General features: G+C 42.4%; 1 protein-coding gene across 1 annotated transcript in view; it reads left to right on the plus strand.

The window, feature by feature from the left end:
- ST8SIA4 (ST8 alpha-N-acetyl-neuraminide alpha-2,8-sialyltransferase 4) overlaps positions 1 to 25,584 on the plus strand; it is a 324,338-nt gene extending 298,754 nt beyond the window's left edge. The window contains exon 5 of the mRNA XM_029572693.1: positions 23,440 to 25,584. Coding sequence (XP_029428553.1) covers positions 23,440 to 23,722 — 283 coding nt within the window. The 3' untranslated portion in view covers positions 23,723 to 25,584. The remainder of the gene's footprint in view (positions 1 to 23,439) is intronic.
- Positions 25,585 to 26,343: the final 759 nt, after the last annotated feature.

Below are 26,343 nucleotides of genomic sequence, written 5' to 3' on the forward strand. Positions count from 1 at the left end.
TGGTCTACTCTCCACAGTGGAGGTCTAGGTTGCTTATTCAGTGAATCTTCATCTACAGTCCTCAGTTTGAGACTCCCTACTTGTTATGACTAATTCAGCCCTGCTTGTTGACAGAGAAAACAAGTTTGCATACCATAAATGGTGTTCTCCGTAGACAGCAGGATGACGTAGCCATGCTAAATACCTGTCCACTTCCCTGGAGAGTCAACTACCTAGCTAGAATTAGCTCTAAAATCAACTGAGGAGCCCACATAAGAATTCTCACACATGCTTAGTAGAGCAAAAGCTCTACAAGCATAGAGAGACAGGTCCATTTGGTGCCACTGGAAAGTATTACCCACAAGTCATGGCTAATTCTTCCTGATGTCTACGAAGAACCATTTACAGGCAGCAAACTTATTTTCTTGCTAGTTTTGGAGCGGAAGGGTTTAATTTATTTTTGTATTGGACTCGTTGCCTTACAGATCACTTTTTCTAACACAGGAGACAGATAAAGTAACATATCCTACAAAATGTCATTAAAAGTCATATTTATTTTAATGTATTTATTTGGATTTATTACCTGCATATTTGAATATGAAATTCACCCAAAACAATTTAGAGGCCATTTAGACATACAAAAGGCCATTTTTGCAGCTTTATAGTAGATAGTGCAAACAATTTAATGAAGCAAAAATGTAAATAGTAATTAAACATTTCAATTTGTCAGTAAAAGGTTGCTCAACAAATGCTAAGTTCTACTGACCAAGTGTAATTAGCAGAGTGGAAATACTAGTGATTTAATTCTGGAAATATGTTGTAAAATGTTTATAGCAGCATGTTTAAACGGGAGGCGGGGGGAGGTAGACATTCAAAGGCTAGCCAACTAAGTAACTTAGCCAGATATAGCATATCCGCCGAAGTTAAAAGGATATTCAGCGGCATGGCTTTGTTGCTGAATATCCGCATACAAAACATTATTTAGCCAGCTAAGTCTAGACTTGCTCAATTATCCGGCTAAGTCTCAATATTGTTACTTAGCCGGATAAGATGTTAGGCTAAGTAGCACTTCCCTGATCTGCCCACTGTCCATCCTGAAGTTGGCTTTCTACCCAGATAGCCGGATAAGTAACTTATCTGGCTCTCTAGCAGCCTCTGTACATAACTGGATATTCAGTGGCCGCTAGATAGCCAAATAAGTCCCACTTACCTGGCTATCCAGTGTTTGAATATCGGGTCCCAATATGTCTAAGGCATTCAAAGTGATGTCAGATAGTGTCCCATAGTCATTCAGTGTCTTTGCACTTTGGATTTACCATTAAAGGCTTGACAGAAAAGCAGGCTTTAATTTGTTTCCTGAAATATGAATAAACATATATTTCTCGGAGCTCTATTGGGAGGGAATTCCAGTAGGTAAGTGTTGCTCCCAAGAAGAATCATGTTTTGGGTGTCTGTTCTTTAATTGGTTTTGAGGAAGAACTAACATTGAGGATCTTAGTGGACTAGATGGCAAATAGATAGAATTTCAGGTATATAGGTCCATTTCCTCGTAGATATTTGAAAATTGACTTTTTGAATTTCATGCTGTATGGTATTGGTAAGCAGTGTAGTTTTTGTAGAACCAATGTGATGTGGTCTCTGCTGCCTAACTTCTATTGCAGTACCTCAGGAGGTTATTCAGCAGGGTGACTAGGACTGTTTCTGTTCTGTAGCCTTTTCTGAATCCAGATTAATATGGTTCTAACCAGGTTTTCTCTGCTAGCGGCCATTCAGTTCAGCTTTTACTGACTGTTCTATTAATTTCCCCAGGAAAAGGGGCTTTTGACACCAGGCAATAATTTTCTGATTGGTTTGGATCCAGGTTGGACATTTTTAAAAGTGGCGGCATTACAGCTTGTTTTAACATCTGTGGGAAGCATGCCCTCAGTGAGGGAGGAATTTATAATTGTGGTTGCCCAGGCTTTGAGGCCTTCACTTGCTAGCTTTACTAGCTGAGATGGATATGGATCAAGGGTAAAGTTTGTTGGAAGTAAGTATGGGGCCCCTTTGGATTCCCCATTATATGGCCCTAGTTCATAAACCTTTTTTGAGCCAAGAGTAAGAGATAGGTAGTAGAGGGAGGGTGCACCATTCTCAGAACTGCATCATCATAGAAGTTGCTGGAATAGCTGGTCCCCTATTGGTATAAAAGCAAGTTGCAGCTTTGCAAAGTGTAGCATTTTTAGTTAGCAATCAGAGGAGAAGGAGCTGTTTTTCCTGAGTTGATTTTCTTCCTATTTTGGTGTACTAGACTTCACGGCTTGTAACCTGCACTAAATAGGAAGGGGTAGTTTTCCTTGCTTGTGCACAGCCTGTCCAGTAACAAGAGTCCCAGGGTTATTTAAGGGGTTTTTGGACTTGCTTTTAGAGAGGGTTTTTTTTCCTGAGCATCCCTGGTACTTGGCCTGGGTCAGAAGGCTTTCAAGGAGTCCTTTTTGTTGGGAAGACCAGGAGTAGAGAATGTGCTGCTGCTATCCATCACAAAAACAGTGGATGGATCAGGGGTGACTCACTGCAGGAGAAATCCAGATTTTGCCTTTTTGTGAAGATTTTGATTTGTGTTTTTGGCGGGGAGTGGTGTGGCACCTTTTCTACCCTGAAGTGGAGAAAATCAGATCTGTTTTGTTCCTTGTTGCCAGGACCTGTCATCCAAAAGATCCTGTGTGTCATCTGGAGAAAGAGAACTGAGTAAGATCTTTTTGTTACACTTGAAAGTCCCCAACCGAAATCTTCACTCTGTGGAGAAGAGGTACAAGTAGGAGTTTGTGCAGAGATTGAGACTCTGTGGGGTGAATTTTAAAAGCGTGGCTCATGCTAAAAGGCTCATATATGTGAGTAGGAGGGCCGTGCATGAGCGACACAGATTTTAAAAGAAGCTAAATACGCACATATATGCGTGTGCTCACATGAAAAAAGGGGTGGAAAATAGGCGTGGAATGGGTGTTCCGCGTGGGGCCAGCAGTTACACTCGTAAATCCGTATTTTAAAACAGGAGGCCACGGTGCTCGGCAGCTTGTTAGCCATGAATATTTACTGCTGCGCCTGATGAGGTCTAAGTCTGTAGAAATCACATGTAGGCCTAACATGATAGGGTGAGGGGTCCGAGTCAACTGGGAGATGTGCAGGCTGAAAAACCAGAGGAGTCTGGTTGATCTTGAAGTAGACTGGGCAAACTGGTGGACTACTTGGTAAAACTGGAAATGTCCTAAACATGAGTATTGTTTTAAAATCCGCTTACTTGCGCGTGTTAAAGCCGACAAAGTCCTAAGGAAGATAGTGAAGTACGTTTGCTTGAGTAACAGCATAAAATTAGGAGTCCACATACATGCAGTAAGCATATTTTTTAAATCCTATGCGTGTAAATATGTGAATGATTTATAATTCCAGTGTATGTCTGCTCGTGCGCCCATATGCACATGGTTGAGTGCCCACACGCTTGTTCTAAAGTTACTGTTTGTGTGGTTTTTTTCCTACCAGTATTTTGGCAGGGCATTTTTTTCCTCCAAGATAGGATACCCCTGTCCACCAGGGATGTCTTGCTTTTCCCAGCCCCTAAGGGTGAGTTATTTCCCTGGCCGAACCACTAAGAAACACTGACACATAGGAGCTGTTTTTGCCAAGAACTGATATGAAAATTATCGCTTTTTACTGTTAAAGAATTGCTAGTTTTGTTTGGACATCCAACTCTAGCATCCAGAGTATGTTGTTGGCACTCACGTCCTTTTATTTGAAAGTGGATAAAGAACTCCCTAGGACAGAGACATCTACCTCCCCAGAATAGATACCTTGGGCCCAGGAGGAGTATCCCTCCCTTCCCCGTCTACTTTTGGTAAGAACCCGACACCCCAGGACTGTGAGAGAGAGAGAAAAAGGAGCTGGCCCTGGCATCCCAAGTGAACCCTGCCTTCTAGCGTCATCTACTGGAACAGGGGCCACATAAGGTAGCTAGAGACTTTCTTTTTTCCATGTCCGTGATAAATTAATTCCACGTCTCTGGTGTGTTTGGCATGGTCAAACTGATCTTTGTGTCCAGAAGGGGGCCATCTTGATACTGACGAAGGTCTCTGAGATTTTATTTTTCAAATAAGGCAATGATTTTGTTTGCTATTAGTTTCATTTGAGCTGTGAGATTTTGTTCTAATGATAATTTTATCAGGCTATTCAATATTTCAAATAATTTCTTTCTTGGGATTGAGGTTTGCGCAATAGAATGGCAGAAATGTGGATTTTTTTTGTGACTTGGTTATGGTCTTATAGTATGTTGGGATGTGTAGTTTGCATTTCATTCTATCCCCCAGTGGTTTGCACCATTTTCTTTCAGATTTTTGCACTTGCCATTTTAAGGCTTGGAGTTCTTATGAATAACAAATGAGCATCTGTGGGATAAGCATAGGATGTTTTTTGGGAGGGGCGGGTTGATTTCGTATATGGCAGTGGTTCCCAAACCCGTCCTGGAGGACCCCCAGCCAGTTTTTTAGGATATCCACTACGAATATGCATGAGATAAATCTGCATGCACTCCATAGCTTGCAAATTTTATAGCATGCATATTCATTGTGGTTATCCTGAAAACCTGACTGGCTGGGGGTCCTCCAGGGCATGTTTGGGAACCTTTGGTGTAAGGCTTTTCCTAGTTTTTCATTCCATACCTTTAGTTGGTCATCTGCAGATAATGACTTCTCATTCATAGGTGGAAATTCTGGTGCATTTAGCATGTTTTGGGGGTCTGAGTTTTCCTGTTCTGGATCACTTTTAAGGATCTAGTCCTGTCAATTTGTTTAAAGTCACTGTCAGAGAACTTATAAGGTCATTTGTCAACACGCGATGTGGGGTTATCACGTGCCTTAGAATGTTATTGCACGCAATAACGCCTACGGCACTCAATAACTACCGTATCGAGGCGGTAACATTGAAATGAGGGAAAGGGGAGGGGTTAGGGCGGGGTTAGGGAAATGCTTTTTCCAGTACCATTGTGGGTGGTAATGTTTTAGACATTATCGCTGTCAGTAGCACTGGAAATAACATCACCTTTTATGGTGGTGCTATGGGGGTGATAGTGTGCACCACGTGACAACCACAGCTGGCAAAGATGCACCATCGTGATGCAGCCAGGTGCACACTATTGCCCCCCCCCCACCCACCCCTTTTTCCTTCGTGTCTCATCATTTCTGCTGAAAGCATTGTGGAATGAGGAATCCCCCTATTAATTAGTGAGTGTTCAGTCCATGACAGCAGAATTATCTTAATGCCGTTAGCTTGATGTTCTGGGTTTTCCACTCCCATGTGGAAAACCAGGTCTAGTGTGTGTCTCTTCTCATGTGTGAGGGATTTAATAATCTGGGTGATACCTAGTATCATCATAGTGGTCAGGAAGTCGGTCATGTGTGATGTCAGTTTAATTGTAAATTGAAATCACCCATTTATCACAAATTTGATGAATTTTAGCATCCGATCTGTAATCAGTTTTAGCAGTTCTTGTGTGGGCAAGATGTTATTTCTGCTTTTTTTTTGCATGTGATTTGCATGCATGAACAATGCAAATGCATGTAAAGAAGGTCATTACTAGTCAATTAGATGTAAATATTTTCATGGCCAACTGAGAAAGTTGTCAGCTGCAACAAAAATAACTGCACTTATTTGAAATGTGTTAAATGTGTGGCAGGAGGCCCAGGACCCTAATGTGGGTCTTAAGTCTTCCACCGCACATTTAAAGTGGCAGGAGGCCCAGGACCCTAATGTGGGTCTTAAGGCTTCCACCGCACATTTAAAGTGGCAGGAAAAAAAATTGCGGCAAAACGGGATTGAATATGGCTCAGTGCTGAATTCTGTTTTAACCCAGGGCCACCAGTTGAGGCAGCCCCGACACCCCCAAAATGTAAAAAATTTAAAAAAGTATCTGCACAGCGATGGCCCCAGCCTCCCCAGAGTTTAAAACATAAAAAATAGGGTCTTAGTCTCCTTTCAGTATCTACCTCCCATACCCCAAATCAGCAATAGGATCCTGTCCCCTTTCCCGTAACCACCCTCCATCCCCCAAGTTGACAATAGGGTCCAGGCCCTCTTTCCATACCCACCCCCTATGTCAAAAAAAAGAAATGAGAATCCTGGTCCTCATTCCACCCCCACCTTCACCCCAAGTTAAAAAAAAAAAAAAAGGAGTTCCACCCTCCCCCAACCACCTTACCACCTACATTGGGGCTGACCTTAGCCAAGCCACGTGACTGGGGCAATGTCAGGTTGGCACCATTTCGGAAAATGACGCCAAGCAGGTGGGGTGCTAGAGAACTTTGAAAGGGGGTTCGGGGGTGGAGAGAGTGTGCCGCGATGGGAGTCGGGGTTGGGTGGGTGCCGGAACCTTCTTTTTTTTTTTTACTTGTGGGATGGGTATAGGAAGGTAACCTAGACACTATTGTCAACATGGGAGGGGTGTAATAGAAGGCAGCTGGAATCCTATTTTTTATGTTTTAAGTCCGGGGAGGGAGCCGGGGCTATCTTTGGGAGAGGGGGGGGGGGCACTGCTGCACGCATACATTTTACGGCCCAAGTTGAGATGGGAGTCAGCACTGAACCCCGCTCGACTTCCCCATTTTACAGGGATTATTTTTGGCCCAGCATGTCTTTAAAGCAATGGCGGTCTCTTGAGGTTGGGGCCACCATCACGGTAAAGGGCTGCTCGCCATGCTCTTTTGTCTTGCAACCAGAACAGGCATCTGTGAGGGGTTTGAGGGGATCTAGGTTTACTAGGGGGAGTGCCAGGGGGGTTTCAAGGACCTAGCTCTAGACTGGGCAAACTGGTGGACAAACTAGTGAAACTGGTCATAGCGTGGACGTGCGCCTGTTATAAAATTCCCCCACTTGCGTGACTCTAATCTAACTTTGCGTGGTTGTGCGCTCCCACTTGCAAAATTAGGCGCACACATGTTCATAACCAGGCTACTTTATAACATACGTGTGCATGCACACGTATGTTATAAAATTGCCGCATCCCTGGGCTCACATCGACACACACGTATGTATGCGGCTGTTTAAAAGTTGCTGTCACTATGTTTAACTAAATTTCAGTATTATTAAATCATAGGGATTCTCACTAAAACTAGAAATATGCCATTTGCCCTTCATCCTTTTCTAAACTTCTAAAAAAAAATATATGTTTTCATTATGTGTAGCCTATAAGACATTATATATGACTCTTTTTGCGTGCGATAGCATGCAAATTAGGGGGAGGGGAAGGGGCAGATTCGGCGGTGTTTTCGCTGCCGGCGATAACGTTACCCACGTTATCGGCAGTAGCGCACAGAATAGCACCACCTTTCATGGTGGCGCTATTCAGTGCGGAAGCCAGCAACAAAGAACCGCGGTCGTGCGAAGGCTGCCGGCTTTCGCAGCCCTTCCCCCCCCCCCCCCCCCCCTATTTTTGCAGGGAATGATGAATCCTGGCCTTTAATTTTTGTAGCCCTTCGAGTATGTGAACAAGAATCCCACGTATCTTTCCCTGTCAATAGAGGGTCTTGACTCAGCTTATCCTGAATATGTGTGAGTGGTTGTCTAAATATCTTTGACTTAAATGTGATCTAATTTGGATCTTGCATTCACCTGAACAGTATACCAATTTCTCCATTGCTGAACCTTTTCTGATTAGTCTCTGTTTTGCAGTACAACAAACAAATCATTGTAACTTCAGTTATTAGAAGGAGGGGATTCTTTAATTAACTCTGTTCTGAAACTGTTCCATAGACAGTTTCAGAACATATAAAATATCTCTAAAGGTGACAATAGCCATAATACTCATCTTAAGCAGAAAGGCTGTAAACTCTGGGCTGTTAATATGGCAGTACTAGTATTTGGATAAATGGAGATACCCCATCCTCAGTGTGCTACATCCTCAATTTCCTTTATAATTCTCCAAATATTCAGAATCTTTACTGTAAAAGGGTAGGTGAGGGAACTCCCACTAATCTAACTTATCCACCACTCTCAGTATAAAACTTCCATTTTCCACATCACATGAGTATCCCACATACCAGTCCTCTCAGTGCAGCATCCAAATATAGATTTTACAATCAGAAAAGTTTACCACCCCCTCCCCCACACTTGTTCCTGTGGATGACTAATAACTTGGTAGAAACCCTTGCCGATTCTTATACTAAACAAATTCATAGATTTTCATGTTAAACTATTTGAAAAAAAACATGCTGGAATCTAAATTTGTAACATTAAAATAGATATAACAAGTGGGGGAGAATATTCATTTTTATCATGGAAAAGTAAACGTCTCCAGCAGCTAAAACATAGGTTGAGCCATCTGGCAGGATCTGCAATTATAGAAGACAGTAATTTAACTTTAGTTTGCTGAAAAAGTTATGAAGCCATAGGCGTGATAGCAATGGCCAGATACTTTGAAGTGTTATTCATTATAAAAAAAAAAAAAATGGAGAATTAATTCTCTTACTTCTACATTACCTAATTTGTGGGCACAAAATCAAGTTTAAAGTTAGAAGATCTTCCAAACTACAGAATTACTTCCATGTGGGAGCCAGTTCCTGAAGGGAGCTAAGAAGCAGAATATCAATAAAAAGAGCTAATCTGTGTATCTCAAAGAACACATTCTAATTTGTATTTTGATTCTTACTTATTTAGGGAGCGATTTTGAAACCCCCGCACAGGGCCTGCAAGCACATCTTTAAAGTGAAGCTCTCCACAGTGTTTCCTTTTGAACACACAACAGGCATATAAATAACTGCAGACTTCGCACCTGCTTTGCAGCAGGGGTTAAATCTGTGGTTTAAACTATGCATGGGGATTTCAAAATGAAATCCCCGAGCATTGTCGACCTGCTCCACCGTCCCCTGCCCCCTGCTCTTGACCCTGGACCCGCAGCTTTTACCGTAAAAGGGAAGGGCAATTTTCAACCTTTCATGTTACCCAGATAACTGCTTAAATACCTGGGTAAAATAATTTGAAAACTAAAGTAGCAAAGAACATAAATGAAGCAAAAAAAAAAAAAAGTCAAAATAGATGGATAAAGTAACTGAAAACCATATTCTACTTGAATTTATATCCTTTAGGAGCAGGGCCAATTTAAGGATTAGGCTAACCAGTCAATGGGCCAGGATGCTAAATACTGGTTTGAAGGGGAGGCGAATTAAATATTAGGGGAGCCAAATTAGCCTGCCCGGGGTGCTGCTCACGTCTTCATCTGATCCTGTCTAGGAAGGTATCTTTTTTTATACAGAGGCATCTCTGAATGTATGTAGGAACATTTATCTCCAGGTTTTTAAAGGAAGTCCATGTGAATGGGAAAGCTGTTTCCATGTACAAGATTTTGACAATTAGAACAAATTACAGGAATATATCTGTTTGTATACTGAGATTGCTGTATTTATATGTATGTGCATGGATGCATATATTCTATCTTCGAGACAAGTTGGAAGTATATTCATAGTCCAAGTACTGAAATGACTAAGAAAAAGTCAGAAATCCACAAATTGTTTACTTTGATGAATGGGAACATGGTCCCTAAAATGTTAGAGAGAATTTTTTTCACAACAAAATTGGAAAGAACTGTATACAAGGGGATTTTGAAGGATAGTGATTCCAAATCAGAACTCAGATTTTCAAAAAAAATTTTTTTTAAATAGGAATATACTGCAAAAATGAGAACTGGGGGGTGGCGTATCACATTAGCTTTAAATTGTATCCCTGTTTCCCTGGTATATATAAGTTAATAGATTTATCTTGAAATTCTCTACCACCTGCAAACTACATAAAATAAAGGAGAAAAGAAGAATAGAAATAAGATAACATGATAGAAATATTAAAGATAGCATTAATGCTAGCCGCCGGCACCGTAACCCATGGCGCCGGCGTTCCTCCACCCATACCTCCTTTTACCTTAGGGGCAGATTTTCAAAGAGTTACGCGCATAACCCCGAAAACCTGTCCCTGCGCGCGCCGAGCCTATTTTGCATAGGCTCGGCGATGCACGTAAGCGCCGGGACGCGCATATGTCCCAGGGCTTTGAAACAGGGGAGGGAAGGGGGCAGGGCCGGGGTGGCGGTCCGGGGGTGGTCCCGAGTCCTCCGGCACAGCAGCTGTGCCGGGGGATGGCACGCCGGCAGCCGGCCAGCACGCGCAAGTTACTGAACTCCTGAAATAAAGGTGGGGGGGATTTAGGTAGGGCTGGGGGGGTGGGTTAGCTAGGGGAAGGGAGGGGAAGGGAGGGGAAGGGAACGGGGAAAGCCACCGGGGCTCCCCTAGGGCTTAGCGTACACAAGTGTGCACCCCCTTGCGCGCGCCGACCTCGGATTTTATAACATGCGCGCGACTGCGTGTGCATGTTATAAAATCGGGCGTACGTTTGTGCACGCTGGGTAGCGCGCACAAACATAGGCCATGCGCGCAGGTTATAAAATCTGCCCCTTATTGAACATACTTATGCATACATCATCTTTTAACAAAGAAACACTGGAACCATTATTAGTATAATAATTAGTATAATATTAAAAACCTAACAATTGGTACCTGAGCCAGTATGTGTCTCCACTGCTGCCCACCATAGGGACCAAGCAGGGCAGCTTTGCTCCATGGGCCCCCCGCCTTGCCACCGAGCAAGGGAGCCCCGACCATCGGTGCATGCCGCGCCCCCTCTTTTTACGCCGCCCAAGGCGCTGTTGGCTGCCATGCCATCCTGTTATGTCACCGGCACCACTTGCAAGATGCCCACCAGCCCAGGTAACCACCCAGAACACGAGTTGGGTGGACCCTTGCCTTATGGCCCCCATTAACCAACCAGCTGTGGCCCGTGTGTTTTTTTGTAAATCCATATCTCTATGGCATTGTGGAGAGCATTATTAAAGATATTGTAACCAGTGTCTGGCAGGTGTCCTCTATTCGGTCTGAACAGTTCTTGGCAAAGATCATCTGCCCACTGGTGCCTTATCTGTTGACTGCCCTACTTCTGTATCCAGACACGATCTGCTGGTTAACTTTCTTCCGACCCCTACTCCATAGTCTGGAGTCTTTCCACTTAGGCCACGGGATAATGTCCGACCAGAAGAGGGCGGCATTCAAGTACAAGTCGGATAGCTTGGCTAAGTCTCTTTTTGCCTTTTTTTATCAGCTGCTTGCAAGTCAATGAGCACATGTCATTGCCCCCCAGATGTATTATGACATCCAGAGCAGCCTTCAAGTCCCTCAAGCACCATAGAAGGGGCAATAACTGGTCCCATCGCATACCAGGCTTTCCCATCCATATGACGACCCATCCGTGAGATGCCAGTCCTAAATGTGGTCCATAGGGTCGTTCTGTGCACTCCTAGCCACCTAATTTATATAAGAGTGACCAATGATCCAAGGTACGCATTGGGCTGAGGGAGATCAGCAAGATAAAAGAATTAAGACTTTTGGTTAGAGGTGCTCACTCTGTCCAATCGGACGTATGTATTTCCTGCATCAGATCACCATTGTCCAATTCTCTTTATCATGGCTGCTTGTAGTCCTGCTTGTGCCATGCTTGTAGCTGCACCGACTCTTAATGAGTGTGTAGTGAAATTTGTTTTGTGTCCAGATCCATTTTTTAACTGCTGTTTTGAGTACTGCAGCAAATTGATATCCAGTTAGAGGGGTTCTGTTGGCATGTACCAACAGGTGCACCACCCCCCCCCCCCTCCTTTAGGCAGCATTGCCAGGTACTTCTTTGTATGGTGTATCAGGCAAGTGTCACATGCCTCAACACGCTTTAGCGACAAAGTGGCCCCTTTCCAGGATTGGTCTGATTTGGACTTTTGTATCTTGATGGTTAACGTATCAGGAGTCCACAACATATTCCTTAGAAGTATGCCACTATTGCCTGTGTCATTCTTGTTGGCGGTGTCCAACTCGCTCACTCGAAATGCTCCAAGGAATGTGAGTGAAAATGCGAGCCGAAATAAATCTGTTTCGAACTTGCATAAGCCGATTGATGTTAATAGTGATCCTCATCAGGTTGTGTGTGATGGGGTGTCATCTGTTGATGGTTGGCCCTACCTTCCTCGACCATCCTGTCAACATCTTCTTCAGAATGAAGGACATGGTGAAGTCTCCCCAACTGCGCACCTTTAGAAAGAATGACAGGCCTGCCAAGTGTTTGATCACGGAATTTCTGGATGCTCCCTTCTCTTTAGCCGAGGAGATAAATTTGACGATTAGGTCATCAGTGACCGGGCCTTGACTACATCTGTTTTTCCTCAGGAATTCCGTTACATGGTCATAGCTTCGGCATGAGGATGGTGCGATGACGTCCATGAGGATCTTCCATAGGTGTGCTAGCATGTGTGTCCCCACTTTGTCTGCTGTTGGTATCTGCTTACAAAACAAATGCATTTAGCATGAGATAAGGCATCAGCAGCACCGTTACATACCCTTGGAACATGCCTAGCTCACAATGTTGTATTGGTGCTTATGGCTGCTAATACTACTTCCCTCAGGAGATCGACAACCTTCAGGCAGGTGTCCGATTGTGAGTTCAATACCTGAACTACCGCTTGGTTGTTGCACCAAAATATTATGTGCTTGTTTTTGAGTCTGTCACTCCATAATACTAGTGCCACCCATATAGGGAAGAGTTCCAGAAATGTTATGTTCTTTGTGAGTCTGATATTGACCCATTCCGCTGGCCACGGCTCTGTACACCATACGCCTTGGCAGAATGCCCCAAAACCCCAACCTCCTGACTCGTCCATGTGAATATCCAGGTCTCTGCTAGAAAGCGATGGCCCCTGTATGTCATATATACCATTGAAGTTGCTGAGAAATGAGCTCCACACATTAAAATCTGCGTGTATGGCCTTTGACACTCTTAAGAAGTGATGTGGATGCTGTATCCCGACTGTATCCACTGCCAGTCTTCTCATAAAGGCTCTCCCCATGGGAATTACACGACATGCGAAGTTCAATGTTCCCAAGATGGACTGTGCATGTTGCGATTCCGGGGCGGTCCCGGAATCGGCACTCACCTCGCCACGGTCCCGGGTCCGCCTCCCGTTCCCCGGGGCTGCAGGGACCCCAACCGCAGCGTCCCCAGCGCATGGCAACGTCTCCCGGGCCTGCAGGGCCCTCGGGCTCCACACTCCGGCCTCCTCTCTGCCGGCGTTCCCCGCGGCTGGCTCCGCCCCCCTAGGCGCGCGTGCGCGTTCCTGCCCTGCCTTAAAGGGCCCAGCGCGGGAAAAAGCCCTGATCACCCTGGATGACATCAGACGCTGCAGGACTACTTAAGCCCTGCAGCTGCAGCCATTCCCTGCCTTGCAACGAGGTTCCCAGGTTTTCCTGTATCCAGTTGCTGCATTCCTGCTTCTTCGTCTTCTGACCCCGGACCGGCTTACGTTGATTCTCTGGCTTCTGACCCCAGACCGGCTTACGTTGATTCTCTGGCTTCTGACCTTGGACTGGCTTGCGGTGATCCATTGGTTCCCGACTCTGGACTGGCGAGCGACGACTCTTCGGCACTCAACCTTGGACTTCTTCTGACCAGGCCCCCGCGGGCCCTCCTAAGTCCCAATGGCCGGGTTCCTACGGGCTCCTCCTGGGGGTACTCCGGCTTCCAGGGTGAATCTCCTAAGTCCCAGCGGCCGAACTCCTACGAGCTCCTCTCGGGGAAGGATCGGCTTCCAGGGCGAAGATCTTCTCACCACAGTGCCAGCGCCACCATCTCCTGCCTCCTCGCCAAAGCCCTTGGTCGCATAGGGCTCCCAGGGTTCCACCTTCGGCCAGCCACCAGCCTGTCCTTGCCGCCTCCCGGCCGGGGCCACTGCTGCTACAATCTTCAGCAATCCATCCTCTGGCTCCGACCGGCTCAAGGGTCCACGAATCCAACAGTGCAACCCGTAGTGTTAATTTCTCCGCCATTGCCACCTGCTGTATTATCATGCGCAGTTTTTCTACTTTTTCCCTCGGGAGCTTAGTGACTATCTTGTTTGAATCCAACTCAATTCTGAGGAAGAAAATGATCATTGCCGGACCTTCTGTTTTGCTGTGGGCCAAAGGCACACCGAAAACCTCAGCGATGGACTGGAAATCACGGAGCAAGTGATCGCAGATGTCTGAATTTCTTGGACTCACAAATAAAAAGTCATCTAAATAGTGAATGATGTTACTTGAAGCTGTCTTCTGTGCTGTCACCCAATGCAGGAATGAGCTAAATAACTCGAAATAAGCGCAAGAGACTGAACATCCCATAGGCATGCATTTATTGATTCCTGAATCAAAACTCCAATAATGGGAAACTTCTTGGGTGTAGCAGAAGTAGTCTGAAGGCCGATTCTATGTCCACTTTTGCCATAAGCGCGCCTGCGCCACATGTTCTGAGTAGCGCCACTGCTGAATCAAAGGATGCGTACTGAACAGTACACTCCTTTGGGGGCAGCTGGTCATTGACGGATGTTCCTGGAGGGTATGCCAGATTCTGAATGAGCCAGAATTTGCCCTTCTCTTTCTTGGGGATCACCGCCAATGGTGAAAGGAACATATTTTGGAATGGTTGCCGAGGAAAAGGTCATGCCATCCTTCTGAGCGCCAATTTGATATCGAGCTTTTTTTTTCACTATGTCAACCTGTTGCGTCGCTGATTTGTGTTGCTAGTCTTAGTTCCTTTTATCTGGTCTTGGAATGGAATGATGAATCCTTGCTGAAATCCTTGCCAAATCCTCTGTGCATTTTTGCAGCAGGGGTAGCATTCCAACCATGGTATCACTACTTCTAACTTGATGGGTGATGGCGCTTTTACAAACTGCAGAGTTTCAACGTGTTTTAACATTACTCCCAGTTGCGGGTTTTTTAGGGCACTTAGTTACTGGGTGTGGAGCTGTGCAGGCTGAAAAAGCATGCTTGAATTTATAATCTTGGAATGTGCATGTTGCCTTGTTATAGTGCCAGCATGTGTTGTCTTGTGCCTGTGCCACCCTCAATGAAAGCCTGTTGGGAGATGACCTTCTCGTGGTTCTTGAGCATGTTCCTGCACAGCTAACTTTTTGTTCATCTGTTTCATCCACAGGCTGACATCTTCCATCATGTCATGGAATTTCTCGTCATAGTTGAGCCAGGCCCAACCTTCGTGGTCTTGGGTCACTTCGAGAATATTCTCCACATAATTTAACAGGGGACCATATTGAGAAGGGTCCTGATGTCCCACCACACCTGTCATGTATAGGAATGCTCTTATCCAGTTAACGATATTTTTTGGAATCCTCTTCTCCTTTTCTATATGTGCCAGCCCGTCCTTCGATTTCTTTTAACATCTGTCCTTCGCCGTCCTTGCAGGATACTAAATATGTCTATGTATGTCCATTTTCATATTTTTTTGTGCAATTGATTGGGCACGCTTTCCCATAGCTCTGATAAGGTGGTGAGCATGGGGGGGCCTCTGGACTCCTTGCCGACTGCCTTAGCCAACAGCTGTGAGTCACTGTCACTTGTGGAGTCCGAAGACGAAGAGGAAGAAGAACTGTCTCAGCTGGAACTTGTTCTATGCTTGCGCTTCACCTTGTGCTTTTTTCCAGCTGCCACAGTATTATTTTCCACACCTGTGCCACTCGACGTCCGCCCTCTCCCCCCCATCCTCATCTCGAGATTCACCCACATTGCTGTCTCCCATCTGCGCTGATTGATCTGCTCGGCTGGTGGTTGCCCTTTCATCTGGGTTTTGCATTTCGTGGCGCATTCCCTTGTCAGTTTGCACCACTGCTCCATCTTGGCCCTTCGTTGCTGTTGTTGGGGCACTAGTGAGGACTTCGGATAAGCCTTTTGTATTGTCGTCTTCTACTGCTTTCAGTCTGCTTGTATTAAACTGTGAAAAGGCTTGATGTGCAGGCCCTCTCTCCTGAGGAGGTAAGATTCCTTGTGTGGGTGCAAGCCACGGCCACCAAGGCAAATGATAAGGGTTTTGGCTGCTCATCCCGCCATATGCTGCATAATCCCATAGATGCCCACCTATTTTAACTAACATTACAAGAAAACAATCAAACTATTTCAATATTCTCTTTTATATTTATCAATAAATATGATTTTCTTCTCTATGCAAATTCAACTTTTAAAAAAATCGGCTTCCTTGGAGTTGAAATATTTTGAGTAATAAAAATTACTATAATATAAGTGAGAGGGATTTTAATTCCCTTAACTGTTAAGTGCTATAGATTTTTTTTGCTTGTCAGCACAATTCAAGGACATTCATTGTGTTAATCATGATCAAAAGCCGCAATCAATGGAAAACTGTACTTTACACAACACTGATATGAAATTTCTGCATTACTGAAAAAAAGAACATGGTACATTAGACAAGGAATGAAACATAAAATTTCTATTTTAAGAAGCTAGGAACAGAGGAACTTATCTCCTAGTGTCTACCCAATTACAATCTGTGTGATTGTTTTGCAAACTCACTATGAATCCAGTTCAAATTAACAAAGTAGATTGGCTGATTTTCTTTTTTTTTCTTTCACAACCAGTCATGTTTGTGATAAATAGCCCTTAATCTTCGAATCTGATGTAAGTCCATATTTTTCAAGTTACCTGAAGAATAAAGTGTGAAAATTCTAGCTCTGAAAAAACAGTTTCTTGCTATTTCTTGTGCCATGGTCTCACTCTAAGTTGCTCACATCTGTTTTGCTAAAAAAATAACTGCTAAAGCATTTTCTTGTTTAGTTCCTACTGCAAAGCAGAAATGTAAGGAAAGTTTACAAAAAGAAATAGGAACACAAGACCAGATTTAAAAGGTAGGCATCTATGCTTCACAGAAGAAGTTTATATGCCACACAGTATTTTGAGTATTTTAAATATGCAGCTTTGCAGGTATAACATGAAATAACACAAAAAAAGATATGATTGACTTTGCTTCATAAAATATAGATATTCCCTGGTAAAAATATAAATTTTAAATGTAGGTGTTACTGGAATAATGAATTGGTATTATTTGTTATAATGTGATTCATCCTTAAAAGGGAAGTGCCACCTTATATACAGTATGGGGCAGATTTTAAAAGCCCTGCACCTGTAAATCCAGCTGGATTTACGCGCGCAGGGGACTTGCGCGCAAATCCTGGGGCTCCGAAAAAAGGGCGAAAAGGGGGCGGGTCCGGGGGCATGGCGGTGGTCCGGGGGCAGGGAAGGGGGCGTGGTGGAGGTTTGGGGGCAGTCCAGGGCAGGGCCGAATCCCCCGGCACAGCGGCCTGTGCTGGGTGATAGCGAGCCAGTGAGTGCAAGTTACGCCTGCCTCAAGCAGGTGTAACTTTTGAAATAAAGGTAGGGGGTCGAATTAGTTAGGGCTGGGGGGTGGGTTAGATAGGGGAAGGGAGGGGAAGGTGGGGGGTGGCCAAAAAAAGTTTCCTCGAGGCTGCTCCGATTTCACAGCAGCCTTGGAGGGAACGGGGAAAGCCATTGGGGCTCCCCTCAGGCTCGGCGCGCGCATAGTGCACATGTGTACACCCCCTTGTGCACGCCGAGCCTGGATTTTATAACATGCGCGCGGCAGCGCACGCATGTTATAAAATCAGGCGTAGATTTTAAGATCTGGCCCTATATTTTCAATAAATGTTTCCCAAGCCCAAATGATTTATGTGAATGTTTTTCATATATTTAAGTATAAAATTTATATATTTAAACTCAGTCCAGAACATTTGTATAGGTCCCAGCATAACTTGGGTACCAAGTCATGATCATGATGTTTCATTGCTAAAGAGAAATCCTGCACAATGCTCTGAACAATGCAAACAGTGTCCTGTTCAAGAGGTGGTATCTTTAATATTGGTACTTCTCTTGTTTCCTGACTTCTGCCTCCTGTTCAGATGGGGGAAGAACATGTACTGAGCCTACAGAAGTCAGAACAAGAAAGATGTGGACTACAGATGAAAGAAACGGCAACTGGTGAGGGGAAATGGAGAGGCAGCAGTTGGAGATGTGAAGTCAGAGAGAATTCCAGTGGGGACTGAGGGAGCTATTGTTTAAAAATGCAAAGAGTTTATCAATATTGAATTAATGACCTTATGCTTTTCTTGATGGTTTATTATATCTTGCCATATATAAGATTAGCCAATGGGAAAGATCTTCATTCAAAAATTGGAAGAAGGATCCAATAGAAGAAAATAGGATAAAGCATAAGCATTGGCAAGTTAAATGTAAGACATTGATAAGACAGGCTAAGAGAGAAATTGAAACGAAGTTGGCCATAGAGGCAAAAACTCGCAGTAAAAACATTTTAAAATATATCCAAAGCAGAAAGCCTGCAAGGCAGTCAATTGGAACATTAGATGATCAAGGGGTTAAAGGGGCACTTAGAGAAGATAAGGCCATCATGGAAAGATTAAACAGTTTCTTTGCTTTGGTGTTTACTGAAGAGGATGTTGGGGAGATACCTGTTCCAGAGAAGGTTTTCATGGGTAATGATTCAGATGGACTGAACCAACTCACAGTGAACCTAGAAGATGTGGTAGGCCTGATTGACAAACTGAAGAGTAGTAAATCACCTGGACCGGATGGTATACACCCCAGGGTTCTGAAGGAACTCAAAAATGAAATTTCAGATCTATTAGTAAAAATTTGTAACCTATTATTAAAATCATCCATTGTACCTGAAGACTGGAGGGTGGCTAATGTAACCGCAATATTTAAAAAGGGCTCCAGTGGCGATCTGGGAAATTACAGACCAGTTAGCCTGACTTCAGTGCCCGAAAAAATAGTGGAAAGTGTTCTAAATATCAAAATCACAGAACATATAGAAAGATATGGTTTAATGGAACAAAGTCAGCATGACTTTTCCCAAGGCAAGTCTTGCCTCACAAATCTGCTTTATATTTTTGAAGGAGTTAATAAACATGTAGGTAAAGGTGAACCGGTAGATGAAGTGTACTTGGATTTTCAGAAGGCATCTGATAAATTTCCTCATGAGAGGCTTCTACGAAAAGTAAAAAGTCATGGGATAGGTGGTGATGTCTTTTCGTGGATTACAAACTGGCTAAAAAACAGGATTAAATGGACAATTTTCGCCACAGGGATCTGTACTGGGACCCATGCTTTTCAATATATTTATAAATGATCTGGAAAGGAATACGACGAGTGAGGTAATCAAATTTGCAGATGATACAAAATTTTTCAAAGTAGTTAAATTACAAGCAGATTGTGATAAATTGCAAGAAGACCTTGTGAAACTGGAAAATTGGGAATCCAAATGGCAGATGAAATTTAATGTGGATAAGTGCAAGGTAATGCATATAGGGAAAAATAACCCAAGCTATAGTTACACAATATCAGGTTCCATATTAGGAGCTACCACCCAAGAAAGAGATCTAGGCATCATAGTGGATAACACATTGAAATCATCGATTCAGTGTGCTACAGCAGTCAAAAAAAGGAAACAGAATGTTGGGAATTATTAGAAAGGGAATAGTGAATCAAACAGAAAATGTCATAATGCCTCTGTATCGCTCCATGCTGAGACCACACCTTGTATACTGTGTACAATTCTGGTCGCTGCATCTAAAAAAAGATATAGTTGCGATGGAGAAGGTACCGAGAAGGGCGACGAAAATGATAAAGGGGATGGAACAGCTCCCCTCTGAGGAAAGACTAAAGAGGTTAGGACTGTTCAGCTTGGAGAAGAGGCGGCTAAGGGGGATGTGATAGAGGTGTTTAAAATTATGAGAAGTCTAGAACAGGTAAATGTGAATTGGTTATTTACTCTCTTGGATAATAGAAGGACACGGGGCACTCCATGAAGTTAGCAAGTAGCACATTTAAAACTAATCTGAGAGAGTTCTTTTTCATTCAACGCACAATTAAACTCCGGAATTTGTTGCCAGGGGATGTGGTTAGTGCAGTTAATGTAGCTGGGTTTAAAAAAGGATTGGATAAGTTCTTGGAGGAGAAGCCCATTACCTGCTATTAATTAAGTTGACTTAGCAAATAGCCACTGCTATTACTAGCAACAGTAACATGGAATGGACTTAGTTTTTGGGTACTTGCCAGGTACTTGTAGCCTGGATTGGCCACTGCTGGAAACAGGATGCTGGGCTTGATGGACCCTTGGTCTGACTCAGTATGGCATGTGCTTATGTTCTTATTTTAATATTAAAGGGTGAAAAAGGTCTGTATTCTCTTTACAACAATTTTAAGACTCATTAGGGCCTAGTCACAGAGGTGAAATTTCAAAAGATGTGCGTGTAAAAAAAATTTCATGTGTGCATAAAATAGCATTTACCCGAGTATATGCTATTTTAAAAAAATATAACATATGCACGTAGATCATGGACCACGTGTAAAAAAAAAAAAGGGGCAGGTCAGGGGCGTTCCAGAATGGAGCCAACATTTACTCGTGTAAGTTGCTATTTTTACAACTTGCCAAAGTAAGGCACATAATTCTTTTTCTTTCGTATATTTACTCCTGCTCAAGTGATTGTAAGCATCTTAAAAATTAAAAACTGACTGGTGGGGGGTCTGGATGAAATGGAGGATTTCAGGCTGAAGAGCCAGGAGTGTCTTCATAAGGTGCAGATGAACTGGGCGAAACTGGTTATTTTATTGCAGCGCACATATTAGGAAATCCCCTGAACTACATGTGTAAAAACTAGCTTATGGGGTTATTATATCTAAACAATGCAAGTAAAATCTATGATGTATATATGCGTATGTTATGAAATAACCTGACCGCGTGCACGTGTGCATGCAGTTTTAAGTGGACATGCTCATATGCACGCAAATGCCACTTCTACCCGTAAGTGGGGGAATTTTAATAGACACATGTGCCGACGCTATTACCAGTTTTCCCCAGTTCATTTGCAGTTTGCCCAGGTAAGGGACAGGACTTCCAAACACCCCCCCCCCCCTCGGTTTAATAGCCTGTTAGCTCCTACCTTTAAAACCCTGCTGAGCTGCCTAAACGGCAGGGAACCCTAGTGTGCACCTATTAGCTTAAGTATTTACGTGCAAATTTCAAGGTGAAATCCAGACCCACCCCATCCCATTTTTGGAACTTTTCATTTGTGCGCGTAGTGTTAAGTAAGCACGTACGCAGGTGGCTTTTCAAATCCACTCAACGCACATCAGCCCAACTTGTGCACATATCTCACCATTTTGGCACGTGCCGGGCTTTTAAAATTCACCTTTATTTGTATATCCCTTTAAAATTCAAGTACATTGGCATATCATTTGCCCACACTTATCTAGCTAAATAATGACTTCTCTGGCTAAGTAGCACCTTTGCCATTATCTAGATGGATAAATTAAAACTTATCCGGATAAATAGTGCTTTTTTAAGACTTATTCAGATATCTTACATACCTGGGTAAGTTTGGAACTTGCTACTTGAACATGTAACGCTTTTCAGACTTACCCGGCTAAGTGCTATTATTTAGCTGCATAAATTGGAACTTATCTGGAAAAGTGCCGTTAATTTTCCAGATAAGTCCACACTTTTCAGATCATGGTTTTTACATATGCAAGCCTGTTAGTGTACATATATACTCATATTTTATAACCTGCACATATCATTTGCGGGCAGTTTACAAAATGCAGTAGTAAATTTCCATGCGCCTATATACATGCGTGTATGGGCGCATATGAGCAATTTCAAAATTATCCTCCCTGCCTTTTCTCCTATTCTGTACCTATGAGGGAAAAATCAAGGGTGGTAACTTTAAAATGAATGTGCACGCGCAGGTATGCTGGAATTTTAAATCATACACCTGCGTGCACAATTTAAAATGCACCTAGCACGCAAATATGTGCCCCTAATTTTAAGCGATTACACGAGCAAATGTTCTTCCCGTAACTTCCTTATGGTCGACTTAATGTGTGCAGCTAAACAGATTTTAAAACATGTATGGGAAGGCACATTAGTCCACCAGTTTGCCCAGTCTATCTCTAGGTCATCCAGACACCTCTGGTTCTTCAGCCTCCACTTCCCCAAACTCTCCCTGCGCGCGCCGAGCCTATGTTGAGTAGGCTCGGCGGCGCACACAAGCCCTGGGACACGCGTAAGTCCCGGGGCTTTCCTGGGGGGACGTGTCGGGGGGTGTGTCGCGGCCGGCGCATCATCAGGGGCGTTCCGGGGGCATGGCTGTGGCCTCCGTACCAGCCCCCGGACCGGACCCTGACGCGCCGACGGCCGGCCCAACGCGCGCAAGTTACGCCTGCTTCGAGCAGGCGTAACTTGTACAACAAAGGGAGGGGGGTTTAGATAGGGCCGGGGGGGTGGGTTAGGTAGGGGAAGGGAGGGGAAGGTGGGGGGAGGCCAAAGGAAAGTTCCCTCGAAGGATTTTGGGCAGCCTTGCGCGCGACGACCCCAGATTTTAATGAATATGCACAGCTACGTGCGTATGTATTGAAATCCCGTGTATTCTTTTCGCGTCTGGTGTGCGAACAAAAGTACGAGTGTGCGCAAATTTATAAAATCTACCCCATAGGGTCTGATTTTAAAAAGCATTTACTTGAGTAAAACTGGGTTTACTTGAGTAAATGCACTTTTCTTAAGTAAGTGGGCTTTTGAAAATTGCTACAGTATATGCCATTGTGAATTATCCATAGGAGTTACTCATGTAAGTGCGCTTTACTCGAGTAAATGGCTTTTGACAATTGCTACATAGTAGTTACATTTACACGAATAACTCCTTTTGAAAATTACCCCCTTAGGTTATAGGCACAAAGTACACCCATGCGTGCACCATGATTGGGTATTAGAATATTAATTTTAGGCAGCATAAATGCAGAAAGATGATTTGGCAAAATGCTTGTTATCTATTCGATAAGATGAATAAAATGTGTAATGTGCTCTAAGCTATATAAGATGGAACTGTTACCGCATGAACAGAGAGTTGGTTCCTCATTTTAAACTGATAGCTTAGCCTGTCAGATAAGCATGCATATGTGATAAATAAAAGGGAAGTTTAATTGTAACCTGTCTTCATTTTATTTCTAAAATATTTTTATTCCTAGCTAATAGGATAATATGGAGGTGAGTTTTGGGGATCTTAGTAAATTCCCCATAAGGGAAATCCCAGACGAAGTTTTGCGGCAAATTTATGACAAACTTTAAACTTGACCTCTTGCTTTGTTTACCTCTTAAGGCAGTTTCCCAGTCCTCTCCTGGAAAGCACACCTTACCAATCAGTTTTTCAGGATACCCATAATGAAAATGCTTGCAATAGATTTGCATACCTGGGTCTCTAATATATGCAAATCGATGCCATGCATATTCATTGTGGCAATCCTGAAAATACGATTGGTTAGGTGTACTTCCAGGAGAGGTTTGGGAAATACTGTCTTAAGGAATTGACAAGAATCCACTTTGTTTTGCATGAAATGCCATATGCACTATATTAATGAGATGTTTCAATAAATGTTTTGTGCTGTACATGTTTAGAGAATGTATTTTTTAAATTGTATTTTCTTCTTTTGTTTTTACAGGTACTGGTTAACAAACAAGGTTCATATCAAGCGACCCAGCACAGGTCTTCTCATGTATACACTTTCCACCAGATTTTGTGATGAAATTCACTTGTATGGATTCTGGCCATTCCCTGAAGATTTCAATGGAAAATCAGTGAAATATCATTACTATGATGACCTAAAGTATAGATACTTTTCTAATGCCAGTCCGCATAGGATGCCACTAGAATTCAAGACTTTAAATATACTGCATAATAAAGGAGCACTTAAATTAACGACAGGAAAATGTGTTCAGCAATAAAGTGTATTGGGAATACAATAAGTACTGAATATGCAGCTTATCCCGAAGATGTATATTGTGGTATGACATTGGGCTGAAAGTGAACTAAAAGATATAACGTGTTTCAGTGACCACTAAGCCACAGAAAATAGGAAACTTGCTCAACATTGATTCCCAGCTAAAAGAGTTGGAAGGTGCTACAAAACAAAAAACTGTCATCAGTCTAGGGTCTGAGGATATGCAGCACTTGCAAAGAAGAAGGTTGTGTTTACACATGCATGGAATTCACCAAGGAGCTGTATAAAAATCAAGTGGCTCACATATGCTGGTTTGAAGCCATAAAGGCTGGTTGAAACATACAATTTTTTAGTTGGCAAAATCTGCCCATGGAAAAAGAGGGCATTTATCAATGAAGGACTGGAATTTGCAGAGTATGGAAAACTGATGAAAATCAAATAAATGCCTTCAATCAAGATGACTTTCTGACCATGTATTATAATTTATTTTGTTGGTTTTGTTTAATTTTTTTATTCTTATTTTGCTTTGGTAAACTAGGGTACTGGAATAATCTCAGTGATTAGGTAAAAGCAAAACTATGACATTGTAAAGAAAGTGGTGAACAAAAACAGTTGGACCAGTTTTCTAGATATCATCGCCATGAACAGTCCACAGCTGTACATTGTTTCCTACCGCAATAGAGCATACCAGCCATGCTTCAAGGAAAATTTACTCTGTTATGTGCCATTAAAGGTGCCCTTACTTTTGGTACCAAAGATGATAATGATTTTGTATACTTGTCTTTTTTATGGAGATAACATGTAAATTTAGTACTGTGATGCTATACTGCTGGGGAGAAATTAGTCTTGTAGGATGTTTGTTCACTATACTGTAGATTTTTTTTCAACTCCATTGAATCAAGTGTCATGTTGTCTAAGCAAACCTTTTGCCTAACGTTTTTTAGAGGGAAGATGCTTATTGATCCCTTGCACTATTAAACACTTATTTGAATGGGATTTAGACATGTATTCCTATTTGAATGTGAATACTATAGTGCATTGTATTTCATGTTACCTGAGTCTTTATTTGTGTGGAAACTACTGTCTCTAGAAATAATTATTTAAGATGTTTTGACAAAATTGAACAAAAAATTGCATTAGGCACCAAGATAATTCAGCTGGTAAACACTGGTAGTCAAATAAATGGGTAGAAAAGAGCTTCAAAATTCAACACATTCCCCACTATATGCTTAAAAAAAGATTTGAAAAGAATGAACACAATCTGAAGATTAATTGATTTAAGCATATGCCATCTCATTTTCTTTCCCGTTTTTACATTTTTATGTTGTCTACCTTTTTAAACTCAGGAGTAGTACAAGCTGTGGAAAAAAAAACAGATTAAATTTTAGAGAAAAAAAAATTACATTGAAAAAAAAAATAAAGTTGGTCATTATAACAGAACTAGCTAGCACAATTGCCCAAAAAAACTTAAAGAAACTATACCATAGTCATGCATCAATGTAAACTTACATGACTGAAGTGCCTCCAACACCAAAGCCCAACACAATCATGTTTCAAGAAAAGAAAGCTTTATGATGATCTTCTTTATAAAATGATTTTCTTTGTATTTTGTTTTCTGTAAAATTGAATCTGTTTGTTCAGCATTTTGTATTTCCTTTTTTGGTTATAGTGCTAGTTGGATTTTGATCCTGGTGGTTGTGCATGAGTTCACTTTTAAAACGACGCCGAGTAAATAAAAGTTCAATTTGTAATTTCTTCTTTCTTGATTGTTTTGGCTTTAAAGTCTATGGAATTCTCTAAATTTGTTTTGTCACTCCAAATTTCTAACCTTGCAAACAACATTTTTAACAGAATGTACTTTTGATCTTCACAAGTGGCCACAGTAATAAGTAACATAAAATTGGAAGAAGATCACTGCTGTAAACTAATAACATTTTCTGACAACGCCATAAACTGACAATACCTTTAAACCCTTTCTTTCTATTTAAAATGGAAAAGTAGAAATAAGGGTCAACTAAAAGTTGTTGGCGATACTTTTTTATTGAAAGCTGGTCACAGATGTACTGAGCTAGTACAGCAAAAAGATTTCACCTGTATCTGGTTTGCTGGTCCATATTTCTAAGTATTCAAGTGGGCTACCATGGCTATTACAATACTTTGCTCAAAATGGACAATAAGTAATTAAAGTAGTAGTACTGCCCTCTACAATAAATAATCCATAGTTTGACTCCGAGGAAAGGGTAGGATTCTTGATTTCAGTTTGTGATCTTTATATATTTATTGTTATTTACTTAAAATATTTATATTCCGCTTCTTCCAAATTACAGTGTTTGTCCAGGGCAGCTTTCAGTAAAATAATAATACCATTTTCATAAAGAAATAAAAACCAACAAACAGCACAGATTGTTATAATGCAATTAAATCAACAACTGTAGTAATTATCCAAATTCCTCTTTATAAAATATGGCCTTTATCTTCCACCTAAACACTATTAAGTCAACTTCTCTTATCTGTACGGGCAATTCATTCCAAAGAGAAGAAGCTGCAAATGAGAATGCCTTAGATCAAGTGTGGACAAGCTTTTTTTTTTTTTTGCTTAGTGAGGGTACATTCAGAATTCTAGTT

The sequence above is a fragment of the Rhinatrema bivittatum genome, chromosome 1 (assembly GCF_901001135.1).
Source record: "Rhinatrema bivittatum chromosome 1, aRhiBiv1.1, whole genome shotgun sequence".
Lineage (NCBI taxonomy): Eukaryota > Metazoa > Chordata > Amphibia > Gymnophiona > Rhinatrematidae > Rhinatrema > Rhinatrema bivittatum.